This window comes from Enhydra lutris, unplaced genomic scaffold (genome assembly GCF_002288905.1).
Source record: "Enhydra lutris kenyoni isolate GAN:26980312 unplaced genomic scaffold, ASM228890v2 scaffoldscaffold23, whole genome shotgun sequence".
In the NCBI taxonomy this organism is placed as follows: domain Eukaryota; kingdom Metazoa; phylum Chordata; class Mammalia; order Carnivora; family Mustelidae; genus Enhydra; species Enhydra lutris.
In genome coordinates, this window is record NW_019154107.1 from 2020264 (window position 1) to 2034037 (window position 13774).

At 40.7% G+C, this 13774-nt stretch overlaps 1 protein-coding gene across 1 annotated transcript in view; it reads right to left on the minus strand.

The window, feature by feature from the left end:
• Positions 1 to 9014: 9014 nt before the first annotated feature.
• Positions 9015 to 13774, minus strand: part of LOC111150433 (MAP7 domain containing 2) — a 96728-nt gene continuing 91968 nt past the window's right edge. The window contains exons 17-18 of the mRNA XM_022507892.1: positions 13260 to 13532; positions 9015 to 10565 (exon numbers count right to left, since the gene is read on the minus strand). Coding sequence (XP_022363600.1) covers positions 13283 to 13532 — 250 coding nt within the window. The 3' untranslated portion in view covers positions 9015 to 10565; positions 13260 to 13282. The remainder of the gene's footprint in view (positions 10566 to 13259; positions 13533 to 13774) is intronic.

Sequence of the window (13774 nt, forward strand, 5' to 3'; positions counted from 1 at the left end):
GACAATTATCATATGGTTTCATTCATATGTGGAACATAAAGAATAGCATGAAGGACATTAAGGGGAAGGAAGGGAAAACTGAAGGAGGGGAATCAGAGGAGGAGACAATCCATGAGAGACTATGGACTCCGGGAAACAAACTAAGGGTTTCAGAGGGGAGGGGGATGGGGGGGATGGGTTAGCCTGGTGATGGGTATTAAGGGCGTGTTGTAATGAGCACTGGGTGTTATACACAAATAATGAATCATAGAACACTACATCAAAAACTAACAATGTACTGTATGCTAATTAACATAACATAATTTTAAAAATAAATAATAAAAAAAGAATTGTTTCTGCTCCATTTGTTCTGGTCTCTTTTAGGGAGAGCAATTATCTGTGGCCGTTCTCTGTTTTATCATTTTTTTCACTTTATCCTTTTCTGACATTGACATTTGGTACAACTCAAATTTGCTTTCAGTATTATTGATAGGGTTTCCCAAAGCATTATTTCTGCTTCTGTTTTTACTTAAATGCTATTAACTGAGATTTTAGCGTCCTTGCTTCATTCCTCCCCCACCCCCCACCTTTCAAATCGTCCTATTGACTTTGCATCTCATCTTACCTTCTTGCAAAAGGATGTTAAACTGGTGATAACATCCTTTTGGATTCCATAGTCAATCATTTTCATGAATATGCTCTTCTCTCCCTTTCGTGATTAGTTTTTGTGTACTTTACTATATACAGACAGAGATACAGATAAAGATATATTCTTCGAATCATCTTTGAACAAGGTGATCTTTGTTCAGACATATTGGTAGGCCCTCCCACTATTTGCTGTTCACTTGTGTGGACAGAGAGGTTAAGTAGTTTGCACAAGGTCACATAATTCTTGCTGTGTCTATGAATAACACATATGCACACATACACAAAACAAGCCTAACAGAAATAGGTTATTATCTGCCTTTCCATTTATTTTTTCTTTGCAAAGCCAAATCTGCTATTGAATGCTGGGTATGCTTAATACAAGAATTCTGCTTTAGTAAGAATAAATTACGCTACAATAATAGTCTCAAAATCTGATTGGCTTATAACAACAAACGTTTATTTCTTGCTTACATTTCAAGTCCATCGGAGGTCAGCTCTGGTTCTTCTGTCCAGGATGCGGGCTGAAGGAATAGACCCTCTCTGAGACATTACTGGTGTCAGATCAAAAGAAAAGGAGCAAGAGTTGGACCATGCCCTACATCTTAAAGCTTCTGCTTCAAAGCTGAATCAGAACCTCTGGGGGAGTGGCTCAGTACAGATTCAACAAAGCCCCTCCAGGGGATTCTGAAGCACTCTCAGGTTTGAGAACCACTTCTCTAAGGCTTGTATTCCCTGTAAACCAGAAGATGGACATAGAGGTTTATTGAAATCCATGGTAGTTTTTAGACTACTAATTCTTAAACCAGGGGGAAAAAAAGGTCAAATTAAAAAAAAAAAAAAGAAGGAATCAGGTATTGATACAGACTTGGGCCAAGTGCCCACTGCCATTGTCATTTTTTTGAAGGGACACTGTTTCTAGGGAAAGCTGCCAGCTGCCCTGACATGTATCTCCAGTTGCTCTTCTGTACAGCTTTCTTTTTAAAATGCTGATGTGAGAATTAGATAATTAGAAATAAGTAGGACAAACAGCTTTCTCATCCCTTGACAATGCTGTTGGCCCAGATTTTTCTGTTTCTGTATAGATGGTTTGTATCGTGTTGGTCATGCCTTCAGCATCTACGTTAATCCTTATAACCCAGGACTGCCAAAACCAGGTGAGTTTTCTCTTTCCTTAACTCTCTGACTTTGGGTTGGTTCATACTGTAAATGAAATTTGACATATAATGTTTACCCAGCCCTGTTTCCTATAGGCATTTTTTTTTTTTTTTGGTGGATGCTGTCCTTTCTTTACCTTTACTTTTTTAAGGGCTTTGTCAACAACAGGGCACAGACAAAAAATTTATACTGTTTGGAAGAAAATGTTTTTAAACAGGCTTATGCTGCAGATTTCTTTTTGCTCATTCTAGTCATTGTCTTTATGTCTGTTTTCCTATTGAGATGGAGGACAAATTCCTAAGCAAGATTTGGTAGTTACTACCAGCTCACTGGTCCCATAAATTATTTCTGATGAACTCTTGTATAATGTAATATGTGAAGTGGCTTGCCCCTGATTCTGAAAATCATATCATATTTGTGGTGTTAAAACGTGTTACAACTCAGCAATTATTTTGAAAAAAAATTGATATGGACTACCTACATTGATGAAGTCAAAAAGGAACAATGAGGTTAGGTTTGAAACTTAATTTTATTGCAAAATATTTTTTTACTCCCCTTATTTAAACCTTCACTGCCCCTTCCTTGAAGCTCTTCCCCTAGATCCTTGATAAACTCAGTTCACATGTCTCTTCCTACCATAAGCAGTCTGGTTTTGTGTCCTGGTGCAACCCAGACGCCAATCCAAAAGTTATTAAGCTCTCAGAAAGTTCATTATTCCGATAAAGTTGACTTGTTTAACTCTATATTTATTAGGTACCCCCCACAGTGTCTTCTACTTTTTCATACCAATTCTTACTCTCCTTTAGACTAGTACGGAAAGAGAACGTAATGGATCCTGTGGTAAAATGATAATACAATCAAAATATTTACTGCCCCTCTCTTCCCAGGTCCACTAGTTGACACTGAAAATGACATATGTGGCTCACATTATGTTCCCATTACACAGCTCTAAGTTAATCATGGCATGGCATAAACAATAAACTATATACCAAATTACTTGTGCTCCCCCTTGTATAGTACAGGTTTCCCCTTCCATCCAATCTCCCTATGAAAACTTTCCTAAGCCAAAATAGCATACAGCCAAGAGTATCCCCTGTTTTCTGAACGTTTGCATTAGGCTACTTCACTTTTATGAAAGACTTATCTTAGTGTGGTAACAGCTTTTTTCTTGAAAGTGAAAATTATTTTCTGATTTCTTTCAGTTAACAAAACCAGGTATGAATGTAGGTCTTTTCGTAAAAGAATTTTTGGAAAGCGAGGGGTTAGCAATATCTCTGGTAAGAGGCAAACCAGCCAGGGACAACACTTCCCAGCATCCCTCGCATCTATCTATGTGGGGCCACGTGAGTAGTTCTTGCCAATGAAATATGAGGGGAAATGGTAGGAGGCCCTTAGAGGACAAGTTGGTTGGGAAGCATTGTGTCTTCTCCATACTCTTTCCCTATTCCGTGGCCTTAATGCAGAAAAATATGATAAATTTGGAAGATGAAGGAGCTATAAGATGGAAGGAGACTGGTCCTTGAATTACCACTTAGAGGAGAATTAGAATAAGGCCCATCTGTTTTGGACTACACATGAGGAACAAAAAAGTTCTGTTGTATCTGAGACATTTGGCATCTTCTGGGGGTAATTGTTATAGAAGCTAGTATTACTTTAACTAACATACATGATCATCCCCTTCCCTTTGGCCAGTGATTATCTTAAGAATATGATTATCTTAATTTTATCTTAAGAATAAGACTTAGTCCTGGCCAAGGAGAAGTAGACACCTACTGGGAGCTTCTGCGATAGAGTTTCCTTCCTGGTAGAAGGAGGGAGCTGTACAAGGAATAGCCTGCCCCTAATAACTTCACGCATTTGATCATAATGGCATGGGGATGAGATGTTGGCCACATCAACCTTCTTAAAGCCAAGACACTCAGAGAAATGCTGCCCCAGAATCCTGTCATTGAGCTGCCTTTGGAGCTTATTATAAATTGTATGTGATTAATAAATACCCATAAAATTGAAGGCCCTTTCTGCTGTGTGCAGTGAAACCATCCAAACTGGTATACATATTCCCAATTAAAACAACAACAACAACAACAACAACATTCATTTAACAAAGATTTGTTGTGGAGCTACTCTGTGACAGGTGGTGTTTGTTCTAGGCACTAAGGATTCCAAAAGCAAACACAAAAACCAGTACCCTTGAGAGTGTCATCTCATGACAGAATATGAGTCTGGAAGAAAGATACGCAGATCAGAGGTCATGGATTTTAATTCATAGATTTCCTCAGTAACAACTATGTTTATTCACTCACAAATATTTATTGAATTCCTGTGTTAGGTAGTAGGAATATTAGGCAATTACGCAGCCCTGATGTCAAGAAGCTAACAGTGAGGGAGACAGACATTAATCAAAGAATTACACAAATAAATATCTCATTCCCAAACTGTAATAATACATAAATATGTAACAGCAGACCTGACCTCATTACCCATCACAACTACAATAATAACTGGGAAACTTGCAAATATAGCTGGGAGATGGGTTGATGGGCAAGAGCCTTAAAGGGGGTTGTCTATGTGATTTCCCTAAGCAGGAGCTTTGAGGCATAGCAGACCAGGGCAAGCATGGGCTCAAAAGCAAACCTTGGATTTGGAGCCCAGTTGTGTACTTCCTGATGTATGGGGCCTTGCATGAGCAACTTCACCTGTCTCGGTCCCCGTGGTAAAGTGAGCATGACAACAATGGTGCTTATCTCAGAAATTCATTCCTAAGGTTGAGAAAGAGAGGACGTGGAAAGCCCTTAGTACAATACCTCGCTGGCTCAGGTCTGGTTCTCCAGGAACAGGGTCTGAGACCAGTTGGCATGCAGGAGGCCACGGGTAGTGCAGAGAGGAGTGGAGGTAGCAGGAGGGAGAACTTGGGCTGTAATGTAGCCCCAACAAAGGCCTCTGGTGAACCCACAGGGAGCAGCTCTGAAGCTGAGACAGCCCTTCTGAATTGTCCCACCTTGAGGCAAGGATTTTTGTACACCCAAATTATCCATTGGATACAGGCTACCCAAGTGAGGGGGTTTAAACTTGGTGAGGCCGCCTCCCTGAGTCAAAGGCAATTCTTAGAGAAGAACTCCACCAACAAGCCTCACTAACTACTTCCAGCATCTAGAAGGAGACATCTGGAAGGACAAATACCTCAGTCTTAAAGAGGAGGTCCGTTCAGGTGCTGCACCATGACATCAGCATTTAATGTAAACCATTAGAGCCATTATAGCAGCTGCTTAAAATTTCCCAAACTTGCTGAGGACTTAAGGCTTCCTCATCGTCAAAGTATAACTTCCTAAAGGTTACAAGCATAATTGTGATGCAAATATACAAGAGCATGGGTCAAAACTGTGTTGACTTCGTTAAGGAGCAGGATGACAAAACTGGATCAGGGGAGGATATGGGGACTGCTTGTCACATGGATGTAGGTGTACATACAGCACCACAGGACACAAGTTTAGTGCGGAAACAAATGCTGGCGTGAGATCACAAAATTAGATACAACGCTACTCAGTGCCCTGCAGGAACAAAAAGACATAACCTTTGGAGTTAGCTTTTCTGTAAGACGAAAGTCATCTGCAACTTTCTGTCTACAAGTGTCTACTGCAGAGCCTGGGTCCTAGTCCAAGCACATGGTCTGTCATACAAAGCTACATCTGAGACTCAGCAGCCCTTGGGCTGCTGTGCGGAGACCATGCTTTAGCAGGTCTTTCAAAGGGCATGCAGTTATCTTTTGGCCTTATTTCACGTTCTGGATAATTTCTTACCATTAGTGAACACTGAACACCCCATACCAGCCATCAGGGCCGTCACTGCACAGGAGCGACCCCTGAGAACTCTTTCAAAGGTCAGGTCCACTGAGCAAATGAAATTCATTCTTTCCTTCTGGTGGTACCAGTAGGATTCTCTTTGTTCTAAAACAACCTTTGCGTCCCACCCTGGGGACCACATTCATCCCAACAAGCTCTCCATATGCCCACTGTGCATAACCTACCCCCTTCTTAGCTATCACTTCGTTGTTGACAACTTTCTGGTCATTTCAAAGATGAGCATACACACATTGTTAGGAAAATGTGGTTAAAAGACAAGTACAGTCAACAGAGGTCTGTTGATTCTAATTTGAAAAAGAAGTTATTTTACACGTAGGTTCAATTCCTTGGAACTCTAGTCCTCGTATTTTGTATGGAGACATGGGGAAAGCCTGCCTTAAGACGATCTTGGAAGTCCAGAAGCCTGGTCACTTTAGACTTTATTCCCTACCATCAACCATCCCTCAGCACCAATTGGAAGGATTAAACTTTGGCATTTCATAACTGCTTCACAGAAGCTTCTCTCTTACTGCACAGCTGAAGGGAGAGCTGGGGCGTGAATTCTCTAGGTGTCATATCTGAAGCCTATCGGCTCCCTATGCCTTTTGCAAGGTGACTCTCAGGCTCTGGGCTGCAACAAGGGTGATTCTTTCCACTGTGTGGAGTGCACACTGTCTTGGACCCTGACCTGGATCTTGGGATTAAAAAAGAAAAATACTTCCCTCCTGGTTAACATGGGCCATCTGTCCCGAAAACAAGAGCAAGTAGAGCCACTCCATGCCTACTAGATCTGATGGTCACTGTGAAAGACATGTCCTCAAAGGTTCAGAATTTTCCAAGTATTTTAATTCAGTTTCATGCACTCCATGTTTCTCGACTTAGAAGGTCCATACTGGGCATCTGAGCCCGTGTTTGGCATTTGATCTAGTGTTTATGCACAGAGAATGTGAAACAACACAAAACAGCCCACATAAATCAGGTTACATAAACACCACATTAATTTGGTCTGTTGGGACGGAAAGATGGGGAAGTGATTGGTTCAGGGAATACTACTTTCAAATCCCATGTTCTTGCTTCTAGGTACAATGGAGACGTGAGTTAGTAATACAGCCAAGCTCTGCTGCTTTACGTGGATGGATGGCTAAGACATGCTGGCCAAAGCATACTCAAACGGAGATTAGATAGTGGTGATGGTTGCACAACTTTGTGAATGAATCAAAGATGGAGTTGTACAAAAGGGGGTACTTTTGATAGTATGCGAATGATAGCTCAACAGTTTTTTGTTTTATTTTTTTAAGCACACTCAGAACTAGGATTCCCCATGGGGGTCCTGGCTCTTCTAAGCTGTAAGCTTCTGCTCTACCAAAAGCACTTCTGCTGCTCTCAGGGGCAGAAGAACCTGTCAACTCTCCTGGCGGTACCAAAGCTGGGGCCCTGGAGTCAACCCCAGTTTTGTCAAGTTCCAGCTCTGTGTTCTCAAGGAAGCAACCCTCTCCTACCTACCTCATAACCTGGAGAAGTATTAGGACCACCTCACATACAGCAGGAACTGAGAAGGTACTGCTCTTCAGGTCCAGTCCTGAAGAAGCTTAAACCATGGCAAGTAGAGGCCACTGCTTCTCACCTCCTGAGACCATGGCGAAGCATCCATTCAAGATCTTTAGGGGTTCGTGCCAAGCCTTGTGCCTAAATTTTCCCCTGAATTAAACCTTGAACCAAAACTGGTACCCACACCTTGGACCCTGATCCTGTTTTTATAATTTCCTCATTGACTTCTGGGCCCTTATTCACATCCCTTCAGACATACTAAACTCACTTGACCCTCAGGAGACATTGAACCAAACGTTCTCTCCCCACAGGAAGAAATAATCTACCCCTGCCCCACCGTACATTATATTCTTATGTCTCTTGGGTATGTCACTGATACCGATTTTTGGTTCCAAGTTTTATTTATCAGACTACGCTTAGTTATGGAAGGTTTACCATAATATTTAGCTGTTTGTTCAGGGAAATTCTCCCTTTTAAAAGGCTCATTTTTTAAAGTTTCTTAAGCTTTATTTTTTTTCCCATGTATTGTATAAGTTACAAAAAAAGAAATTCCATTGACTGGGACTTGATTTAATTTCTAAATACTGCAAAAACGTGAGGGCTTCCTACTATTAGTTTACTTCACACACATTAAGTTTTCCCACCTGGGGTCATGTCATGTCTTTCCATTCACATCTAATGTCCCCTGATCAAGTTTTAGATATAGCTTATTATTTCTAGGAATTTCTGGGTTTCCTCGGCATTGATTTCCTACTAATTATTAATGTGGAAGAAAACTACTGATTTTTCTTTAGTACTGGCTCACCTGTGAAAACATTGTAAGAGTTTTTCGTTTCTTTCTCTTTGGGTCTGCCCTACCCCCAAATACTACCCACAAAGACTTCTCTTTTCTAAGTGTTCTCACTCTACTTTCTCACATAATTGTGTTTCTTGAACAATACTCAAGAGTGGGGAGGGAGGTCACTCCGTGTTGTGCCCCCAAAGTAATGGGTAATGTGCCCCAGAGCACCTCTAGAAACAAAATAGTTCTTTACATTTGCTTTCCAAATTTAGTTTGCAAAGCATTTGACTAATAGAAAACCTGTACATACTAAGAAAAATGTAGAACGTTCACAAATTAAAAATTGCTCTTAGGAGTGACTCGCCACCACTGTGACCCTGTGGTCAGGTTGAAGAGGACAGAAACTATTTGTAACGCCACTGTCAAAGACCAGCATAGGGGAAGAAGATGTCCACTCCTGTGCACTCAACAGATGCTTTGTCAGCAGAGCTGAGGAGGGCTGCATTGACTGGATCCTTGGTTTCAGAGATGGCAGCCCAGAAAGTTATCATGAGGGTTCCAACATTCCCATTCCACTTCTGCCCTCCTGGCTCTTGGTCTTTGCTGGGACTGTCTCCCAGGCTGTAGACAAGCCATGAATCAGATACCAAAAAAAAAAAGCTGGACTGGGTTTTCACTTACTGGAAAATAAGGGTCACCATACCCATTATAATTTTGTTTAAATGCCAGATCGGTATGTGGAATGTTTTCCTGGATCACACCAAGGTTAACCGCATCTTAACTAGCTAGAATTGCTTCACATCAGTGGTATAAAAGTACAGCAACTCTACTGTATATACCTAGAAGTCCATTGTGTCCTGGGGACAGCTCATCACTTATTTCCATAGTTGGCTGCACTTGGAACTGACAACAGAGAAATTGTAATGAGTTTGACAGGGAAAGGACACCAACACAGGATTTTCGGTTTTTCTCTACATAGCTTTTAAAAAATGTAATTTGGTTTCAGAGCATTTCTTCACTGAGCCTACAGAAACAAACAAAACACTAGCAAGCCATCAGACTCCTCAATGAAAATGTATTTCACGTTAAACACAACGTACACATCATGCAAATGAGGCATCACCATGGTCACAATGGTGCTGTGAGGTATAACAGATCACAACAAAACAAACATTTAGCAAAATAAAGCTATAGGAAAGATGGTGAGGCATTTTTTGAAAGTCAGACCATGCTATCACTTTCTGTGTGCTTGTCATAAAAGGGATTTTCCCCCGATATGCATCAAGATCAATGGCACTGCATTACTGGAGGCATGTATTTTATTTAATATATACACATACACAAACATACACAGTTTCCATAACTAATAAAATCTTAAACTGTAGCGGGTTTTAAAAGCACATGAACAAGATTACTATTGAGACTTCTTTTTATCTCCTTGTTGCAAACCTCAGTCAAAATTATGGATCTTTTCCAAACGCTTTATTGTACAAGTCAAAAAAAGTTTCAGAGAAGGTCATTTTAATCTGAAAGTCACATTTCACCACAAGAAATAAAATTAAGAAAACACATTATTATATGTGTTCTGAAAATGTGCATGAAACACATGGAGTATACATTCTAGTGTCATTTGTCGCCCGTTCGGATATTTTTATACTGAAATCTATTAAAGTGATATACTGGGTCCAGTTCAGGGCCTCCTTATTCCAGAGCACTATCCTTTTCATTTGTGTGTGGCTTCATCAGAGTTGAGCAAACACAGGAGCAAACAAACAAGGACCTGAAGATCCAAGAGAAAAGCAATAGCAACAACATGGAAACCAACCACCTGTGCATGAGACACAAAATTCATTCAAACTTCCTTCGGTCCAAAAGCCACTTGATGGCTTGGGAGATTTTTTTAAGGTTCAACAATGACAAGATCCTTGCCAGACTGAGGTGCCCATATCTATAAGAAAATGCGTAAGTGAACAGAAAGCATCCCACACTGCTTGTTTCCATAATCAACCAGCCTTACTCTATTAGGTCCCCAAGGAGTAATGTGGGGCAACACATTTTACAGATGGCTAAGCTTAATAATAAAAAAAGCTTCTTGATAGTAACTTCCAACAAAGAAACCTCAGAGAAGGGAGAAAACCCTCTGGAATTTCTTCTTCTAAACAGAGACAAGGAGATAAGCAGCCCAAGTTCAGTATATATGCTTAAGCAGAGTCTGGGTTAACGTCTAGAATATTTACAGGAAAAGACATCTACATGTTTAGGTACTCCAGCTTTGGGAATAAGAACAGTTATAAGGTGAATTTCCAACACAGAACCACCTGGGTTATTCGGAGGAGCACTACGATAATAAAGTAGCACAGGAAGCGCTTTATCAGCCGCTGAAGCCCATAAATAGATCTGTAACATGAAATTTTGCTAAAGCCCAACAAGGCCAGTGTTTCAAGGTTTCTACCAAGAGTGGCCAGGGTTTGAGTTTGACATACTAACTAGGAATATACAGTTACATTTGGATCTAATAATTTGGAATCCAGGGATTTAGGACAACAGAAGCTTCTTCAGAGGACCGGCAGCTCGGATTGGACTACCAGCAGCTTCATGGGTTCTCCAAACACCACCTGTGTCAATTCAAAAACAAAACCAGGTGAGATGAATGAAGAGACCACGTTGTACCTATTCTCTCTCACTAAAATGATCACATTGTCTGGGACTTTCTACCTTCTTGATTATATTTTCCTTGGTTCACAAAGTATCTTTCAACTGAGGTGCTACAGCATTTTGGGTAGAACTATTCTATTAGGTGGCCAAATTCTCTTCGGTTGGGACTGTCCTAAAACCTGCAGGATGCCTAATGTCCTGCTTTCCAAATGGCAGTGCTACCCCCAGCTACTGTGACAATGACCCCCCCCCAACATATTTTAAGATTTCAGAATAGAACTTATTTTAAGAAGCCAAATGCAGTGAAAACAAACAAAATACATGCTCATTTATGTTTATCTCTATCCCATTCTTTGTATTTCTTAAAGTTTTTATTTTAATCCTATTAACAGTATACTGTTCATTTCCAGGATACAGTAGAGTGAGTCAGCACTTCTGTACGTCACCCGGTGCTCATCAGGACGAGTGCCCTCCTTCATTCCCATCACCTGTCTCACCCTGCACTCCCCTACCTCCCCTCTGGTAACTGTTTGTTCCTTGCAGTTAAGAGTTTGTTTCTTCTTTGCCTCTTCCCCCTCCCCTTTGCTTGTTTGTTTTGTTTCTTAAATTCCATGTATGAATGAAATCACATGGCATTTTTCTTTCTCTTGCTGATTGATTTCACTTAGCATAATACTCTCTAGGGACATGGTTTATTCTAAAAATTACCTGTCATGCATTCCCTTTCATGTGTGAAAGGGCCACACCTTCTTTCCCAAAACTCAAGAGAAGAGATGCACCGTGTACACCCAAAAGTTGAGCACAGGCAGATGTATACAAAATACAATGACCTTGATTATGTGGCTTCCCCAACCTGTTTCCTCATTTGATTTTACTTAAGTAATCTCTGCACTCAACATGGGGTCAAAAACCCTGAGATCAAGAATCTCATGCTGCTCTGACTGACCCAGCCAGGAGCCCCCAAATAGACTTTAATATTCTTTTTAGTAGGCTCTACGCCGAACATGGGGCTTGAGCTCCTAACCCTATGATCAAGAGCTCTACTGATCTGAGAATGCTCTACTGACAGCCAGCCAGGCACCCCATGTTTCCTCATTTGAGAAACAGAAAGGTTGGACTGTATCATATCAGGCATTAAAGTTCTGTTATAGGAGTGGAGCATAAGGGACGTTTAACTCTAGGAAACAAACTGACGATCGCTGGAGGGGAAATGGGTGGGGGGATGGAGTGACTAGGGGGTGGGCATCAAGTAGGGCACATGATGCAATGAGCACTGGGTGTTATATACAAATGATGAATTACTGAACTCTACCTCTGAAACTAATGATACACTATATGTTAATTGAATTAAAATGAAATTTTAAAAAAAGAAAGGGAGAGTGTGATGAAAATATAGAAATGTTTTGAAGAGTCTGAAGTGGGAGGACAGTTGGAATCAAGTTATGAAAGGAACTGATGACAGATTCTAAGTATGTTTTCATCATCAAAACAAATAAGCCCCCAACTGAAGTAAATCCAATGTGAGGTATGTATAACTAAGTCACCCAAATGCAGAGTGTTTAGAACTCATTTTGGCAAGAAAGAAGGCCAAAGGTGGTGAACAAAAGCTTTAGGACACAAACATCAGTTCTCCATTCCCCCACTCCCTCAGGTGTGATCCAAGAATAAATATTCACTTTAAAAGACTGCAGAATGGGTCAACAGAACAGCAAATCATTTGGCCAAAAGCTCATCACCGCATATAAATTATTGTAGCTAGAATGTGGGATGGCACTGAGAGAAACTAGGGGAGACATTCATTTTATTAATACCACCTTGCACCACTATTACAGCATTCTCTCTTTGCCTCTAAAAATGGTGCTACTCCAGACAGATGGCTGCTCAAACTTTTAGCAGTGCTTCTCAACACACACACACCCATCCACAAACCCCGAAGAGCAGGGGCAGGCATGGTGGCGAATAGCAATGAAGGATCTCAAAATCCATCTCAATTATTGTGTATGTGTTGCAGTATATACTATATACAGGTTTCCCCCCCATCTGAAAGAACATTCCTACGAAACCTTTTGTAATGGAATATGGTGAAGAAGCAATTACCACTAACTTACATGAAAAAAAATTTTTGAGCACTTCCAGACTCTGAAAATAACCTCTTAGGCTTTTCTGATACTTTAGGACACCTCTTGCCAATGGATGTGCAAAATAAACGGAGATAAAGCACAGATGCTTACTGACAGTGCAAAGCTATGGCAGCTGAATGCTGAGTGCGGCTGTCAGGAAGGAGCCTGGCAGAGCCACTCTCACTGCCTCTCTAACAGCTGGCTCCAAGGTGAACGCTGAATACTATTTGCACATTTTGCCTTTTTTTTTTTTTTTTTTTTTTTTTTTTTTTTTTTTTTTTTTGGTAAAAGCGAGAACCCTCTTTGGATTACTTTCAGTTACTATAAACAGGTAACTAACGTAGGTCTTCCATAAACTACATTTCGCATAGTGTGGAACTTTTGGAAAAACAGGTGATATCTGTATTCATATTCACGTTTGTATTTTTCAAATAAAACTGACCATCGAAGAGATGGAATGATGTTAACCCCACCTTCACAAACCCCAGGTGGAGAGGTATAAATTTAGACTCTAAGCAAAAGACTGTACTGTACCTTTCATTAAAGAGAGGTATTTGTCAACAGAAGGTGTTCAGAGTATTTTCTTGGCCAGGACTGTTAAATCCTTCAATCAGATTTTTGTTACAGTCATCCAGGCTGAGATTTTCACTGGATCGCTTGGGGTATATGGGGGGGCCAGTGAAATCTAAGAGATCTTGAAGAGCTCGGGCATTACCAGTTCCATTTTGGTCCAGAGACACCCCAGGAATCATTTCACTTACTGGTGAAAATTCTGGGATAGAAATAAGCTCTTCCTTTGAAACAGGACTGGAATGTGGGGAGGGGAAAGAGAAGGACAGAAGAAGAGAGAGAAAGGCAAAAATTAATTGTATTTGCAATATTTGGTTATATTACTTTTCTAGAGAAGATGGACTTAGAATTGGAGTTGGTGTAAAATGTACTAAATAAAATACAAGTTAGTTCAACTCTGAGACTCTGATAGAAAAGGCCCCCATGGAGAACAAGGGAAGTTTGCTGAGCAGAGTTGTGAAGGCCAAGCTCACACTTCC